General features: G+C 57.9%; 1 protein-coding gene across 15 annotated transcripts in view; it reads left to right on the top strand.

Annotated features, from left to right (window-relative positions):
* The window catches only part of NPHP4 (nephrocystin 4), a 132,902-nt gene extending 127,975 nt beyond the window's left edge, over positions 1-4,927 (top strand). For 14 of the 15 annotated variants that reach the window (XM_032301060.1, XM_032301064.1, XM_032301062.1 and 11 more), the window contains 6 exons: positions 443-528; positions 1,104-1,189; positions 2,288-2,459; positions 3,033-3,212; positions 3,527-3,670; positions 4,334-4,927. In XM_032301060.1, coding sequence (XP_032156951.1) covers positions 443-528; positions 1,104-1,189; positions 2,288-2,459; positions 3,033-3,212; positions 3,527-3,670; positions 4,334-4,474 — 809 coding nt within the window. In that variant the 3' untranslated portion in view covers positions 4,475-4,927. The remainder of the gene's footprint in view (positions 1-442; positions 529-1,103; positions 1,190-2,287; positions 2,460-3,032; positions 3,213-3,526; positions 3,671-4,333) is intronic. The other variant, XR_004275908.1, reaches the window with a different exon arrangement.
* Positions 4,928-5,581: the final 654 nt, after the last annotated feature.

Raw genomic sequence — 5,581 nt, 5'->3', positions numbered from 1 at the left:
GGGTGTGCCTGGAGGAACACCCGCCTCCTCACCTGATGGCCGCAGGTCCGGGTGTGCCTGGAGGAACACCCGTCTTCTCACCTGATGGCCGCAGGTCCGGGTGTGCCTGGAGGAACACCCGCCTCCTCACCTGATGGGCCGCATGTTTCTGGTAGGCGCCCTACGGCCGAGTGCAGGCTTCCCTGCTCCAGGGAGCTGTGGCTTCCTTTTTATGACCCGCTTGATTCCCTGAGGAGGTGGCTGGAGCTGAGCCGTGGTGTGCTGGACGGGTGGTGTCCATGCAGGGAACACAGTGCTTGGATGCTGTCCTGGGAAAGGTGGCAGCAGGGGTTTTGCTAAGCACGGTAATGAACCCGGCCTGTCCTGTAGTGTGTAATATGTGGGGCTGTCCCCACAGGCCTGGGCTGTGGAGAAGACTCTTTCTGACATCTCCCCACTCCAGGTGCTCAGGCGGGGATGCCTGGTGAGGACCCCCCAGTCCACGTTCGCTGCAGCGACCCGAATGTCATCTGTGAGACCCAGCACGTGGTAGGTTGTGTCATGGCCCCGGCTCAGGCAGATCCTTCCCAGCGAGGTCTTGCTCCCATTGTCTTCCCTGCGGGTCCCTGGGAGCCTCCTCATTTTAGGTTTTCTGCTAAGTGGTTTCTTTCCCAAGGTACGAAAGGGCTATTTTGACATTCTTATGAGAGTTTTATGAGAGGGTTTTTATTTTTTCTACTTGTAGATCAGCTCCTTGATCATCTGAATTTAAATTTTAAAAAGGCATGAAGCAAAGTGAATAAAGTAAATGGTAATTAAGGCACTTATTAATTACCACTGTGTACAGGATAAGGCAATAATTGTGTTATGACCAGTTAGGAAACTGGATAAAATCTCCTGTAGAATCTAATTATTGAGATCCATGTAGAATCAGGAAGCGCATGATTTTCTCATTGGCAGTGAACAGAATAGTGAATTCAGACTAGAACGTGAACAGATTCGTTCTGGGAGGGGCTGGCCCTCACTTGCTGCATGGACTAGTTGCAGATGTAGGGGCCTGGTTGGGGTCAGCAGAGCCAGGTGGTGGGCTGTGTGCCCTGATGTGCTGCACGTCCGGTTGGCAGGGCCCCGGGGAGCCACGGGACGTGTTTCTGAAGGTAGCTAGTGGTCCAAGCCCGGAGATCAAAGACTTCTTTGTCATCATTTACTCGTAAGTGCACAGGCTTCGGGGATCTGGGGACTGTGGCAGGGGGGATGAGGAGGAAGGCCTGGGGCCACTGCTGGATTGAAAGTGGGCTTGGCCCCTTCCTAAACTTGGGGGAGCTACTGGGCCTTTGCTTTGTGAAGCAGGATTCTGCTGTGAGTTCCAGAGCCAGCGGGGCCTGGGGAAGGCGTCCTCTGTATTCCAGAGGGACACGCACAAACTGAGAGACTTCGGATGCAGCCTGTGCCCACCAGGGAAAGACATGAGGCAGTCTCTGTCCCCAGACAGTGCCAAAGGCCGCCCAGAAGCTCCTTGTCACTTTTCTTGCTGAGTCCCCAGGCCGAACAGCATGCATGAAGCTGTGGCCCCTCCTGCGAGGTGGAGGGTTGTGGTGGGATGACCTGCCCTGTCTCCTCCAGGCTAAATGACCGGCCCCTTCCCCTCCCTTCCTAAGTCCGATTGCCAAGCCCTGTGAGAATCCTTTAAAACTGGTGTGAGCTGGGAGGTTTCCTGCAGTACTTCTGAGGAGGGGTCAGGGGTGAACCGGCAGTAAGTGCCCACCAGAGGGTGAGGGGCTGCGTGGACACGTCTCAGAGTGGCTTTCTCATGAGCCCATGAAGATGCTTCACCCAGCCCTATTTTACTATGAAGCACCAGACTCGTGGCTCTAAGATGTTAACAGGGGCCTCTGTGCTCAGGCCGGCATGACCTCCAGCCCTGCTCTCTCTCCTGTGTGGCACTGCCCTTGGCTTTGCCTCAGAACCCTTATTGGGGGTGACCACTTGTCCAGGATGTGTGTTTGGCCAAAGTGTGACTTGTCATTTGTTTGACACTAAGCACTCTTGTGCCAGGTGGCATCCTGGGTACAGACAAGTGGGGGCATCAGTTAGCCCTGCTGTGCCCTGAGAGCCTCTGCTGTAGGTGGGAGGTGGGCAGCCAAGGGTGGAGCCAGCAGGCCCCAGCTCTGCCTCCCTGGGGCCGTCCTCTGGGGCGTTCCCTGCACGGCCTTCCTGCTACCAGCGCTCCTGGCAGCCCTTGTCAGCCTCTCACGGGTTGGTGCTGCATCCTGGGGGACAAGTGCAGATAGCTCCTGTCCCACTGCAGGGATCGCTGGCTGGCGGTGCCCATACAGACGTGGCAGGTGTACCTCCACTCCCTGCAGCGTGTGGATGTCTCCTGCGTCACAGGCCAGCTGACCCGCCTGTCCCTTGTCCTTCGGGGGACGAAGACAGTGAGGAAAGTGAGAGCTTTCACCTCGCACCCCCAGGAGCTGAAGGTACGGCCCCTTTGGGGGCTATTCTGAGCCTCTTCCCAACCCCAGCCTGGAGATGGGCGATGGGCATTCAGCTGCAGCACAGTGGGTGGTCCCGACGGCAGGTTTACGGTGCCACCAGCACCCAGACGCTGTCACCAGAGGCTTCCTGGCAGTCACCTTTCGTTAGATGTGCCATTGTGGGGTGAGTGATGGACGCGCCAACTCCCAAAGGCTAGTGTTCAGAATTCCTGCAAGGTAAACAGTGGCAGGAGCTCTGGTGTTAATGAAGCCACAGTTAGACAGGGTGGGCAGGCCCCAGGTCCCACCAGCTGGCCAAGGTTTTAAGCCCAAGATGGCTTCGGTTCTCCCTATGCGGAGGCAGTGCTGAGTCACCATGTGGGGGGAGGGACTTCCCGGTGCAGCCCCGAGCCACGGCCACAGTGATGCAGGGTTGGGTTGTGGCTTCAGATTTGGCCGCCCCTGAGCCACCTGTGACCCTGGGCGCCCCTGGCTGCCGGGGCTGCAGGCATCTGGGAGCCTCTGCTTGCGCACCGGGAAAGGCTCTGCCCTGACCAGCGTCTCTTGCCCTTAAAGACGGACCCCAAAGGTGTCTTTGTGCTGCCTCCTCGGGGTGTGCAGGACCTGCATGTTGGCGTGAGGCCCCTCAGGGCTGGCAGCCGCTTCATCCACCTCAACCTGGTAGACGTGGATTGCCATCAGTTGGTGGCCTCCTGGCTCGTGTGCCTCTCCTGCCGCCAGCCGCTCATCTCTAAGGTATGTATGTGTGACAGGCGCAGGCTTAGGGGACAGGGGCTCGATATCAAGGCACTGCAGGACCCCTAACTTGCCCTGTGACTCAGCCACTGGACCCAGGGGTCTGACCTGGCAGGGCTGGGTGCACAAATGTTCACTCCTGTGCCATCTGTCTCCCAGATGGAAGCTCCAGAGAGCATCTGTCTTATCTCTGTGGGGTCCCCCATGTCTGAGGCCGGGCACAGTGCACAGTAGGCTCAGGGGATACTTGGAGAAGGGGCCAGTGGCTGCATCTGCCAGTGGCTGCAGCGTCTCCCTGTCCCCTCCCTCCACAGGCCTTTGAGATCACTTTGGCTACGGGTGAAGGGAAGGGCGTCAACAAGAGGATCACCTACACCAACCCCTACCCCTCCCAGAGGACGTTCCACCTGCACAGTGACCACCCGGAGCTGCTGCGGTTCAGGGAGGACTCCTTCCAGGTGCGGTGGGCTGTGCGTGGGACTCCCAGGGAGGCCCGGGGTTCAGGGAGGACTCCTTCTAGGTGCGGTGGGCTGTGCGTGGGACTCCCAGGGAGGCCCGGGGTTCAGGGAGGACTCCTTCTAGGTGCGGTGGGCTGTGCATGGGACTCCCAGGGAGGCCCGGGGTTCAGGGAGGATTCCTTCCAGGTGCGGTGGGCTGTGCATGGGACTCCTAGGGAAGGCCCAGGGACCTGAATGGAGGGCCTGCATTCAGGAGTGAGTTCCTCGAATCACCAGCAGTCTTCCAAAAGCCCCAAGGCGGTGACATGTGCCATCCCATACTTGGGTGGCCCGTTGTTTTTTTAGTAGCTGGAGATTCAGCAAAGTTTCTCCTGAGCATGGGGCAGGGCGGTGTGCCTGGGGCTTTTCACAGTAATGTTAGACAGTTTAGATCAAAAATGAGTGTGTCTCCATTACACACAACACGTCACCTTGGCTGAGCACCTAGGCTGTCTCTATCCTTGTCCTGGGCGCTGAAGTCAAAGGCAGGCCTTGGATGCACGCGCAGGGCTCCGAGCCCTTGTCGGCTCCCCTGGGAAATACACGACCTTAAACGGAGAGGCTTCCAGGGAAAGCGCAGGATGGCCCAGGGGTGGATGCTGGGATTTGGATGCTTGCCTCCAGGTTGGGGGTGGAGAGACCTACACCATCGGCATGCAGTTTGCGCCTAGTCGGAGAGCTGGGGAGGAGGAGATTCTGATCTATATCAACGACCATGAGGACAAAAACGAAGAGGCGTTTTGCGTGAAGGTCATCTACCAGTGAGGGCTTGAGGGCGGCGTCCTTCCTGCAGGCCCGGCTGGGGTCTGTCTGTGCCCCTGCTGCCCTGCAGGCCATCCTCCCTGCCTCTCCGCAGCCTCTGACCTCAGGGCCCACCCGGCTGACCTGTGCACGTGGCTGAGAAAGCAGAGACCGAGCTCTGGTCATTTTGTAGCACCTGCGTCCAGCGTCGCTGCTGCCGACAGCAGCAGTCCTGGGTTCTGTGAGCGTGAATTTGTGGCAGCGGCCCTGGCTCTGGTGCTGCCATCCACGCACGTGGGACCCACGTTATCTCTGTTGCTCAAAATATATTTTATGAATCATCCTAAGTGACAAAGTCATGTTTTTCTTACTGGATTTTGTACACACATAATCTGTTATTTGCTATGCAATATTTTATGCTGGTGTTATATCTTTTTTAAATTGTTGAACAAAATACTAAACTTTTACACGCCTTCCCTTGGCAGTTTTCTTGATTGTTTTCTGCTGGCGCAGTGTCAGAGGCTTTCTGTCTACAGCACGAGGCTGGCTTCTCCAGCCAGGCGGCCCAGGCCCTGCGTCCTCACGGAGAGGCCACTCAAGCCCGACCCAGGTGGGGGCTGAGACTGCGGCTCTGAGATGGCAGAGGTCGGGGTGTGGACGTGCGGGGGCTGAGGGTCCCACGCCTGAGTGGAGGGTGGGCCGCACCCAGCAGCGGTTGCAGAGAGCACACGGCCTGCTGGCCCTTGCAGTGAGGCGCGGTCCTCGTTTGTGGACATCATTCTCGGCAGGTGGCCTCTGCTGCCTCTGCACGCTCTGATCCTGATGCGGCCCCTGTCCCCAGAGGGAAGTTTCACAGGCACTGTAGTTGGACCTTGAAGGTCAGAGCTGTGACCTTTTCCTGCGTCCGTGCCAGGGGCAGCTGATGAGTGGAGACGCCTCCCTGGGCAGTGTGTGTGTACCTGGGTGCTGCTTCTCAAGAAGAGTCCCACAGACTCTGTGGCTGGAAAGGATTGGCCAACACAGTTTTCTTTTGAGAGAGTTAGATTATCTCATAGGCAGGCCCTAGTGCTGAGTCCTAGGCAAGGGAACAATTTTCAGAAGTCCAGTCCTCATGGAAGAGGCTCCTGGAGA

This window comes from Sapajus apella, unplaced genomic scaffold (assembly GCF_009761245.1).
Source record: "Sapajus apella isolate SASKATOON/1434 unplaced genomic scaffold, GSC_monkey_1.0 scaffold43, whole genome shotgun sequence".
Classification (NCBI taxonomy): domain Eukaryota; kingdom Metazoa; phylum Chordata; class Mammalia; order Primates; family Cebidae; genus Sapajus; species Sapajus apella.
Note: the sequence above shows the minus strand (reverse complement) of the source record. Positions and strands in the feature narration are given on the sequence as shown.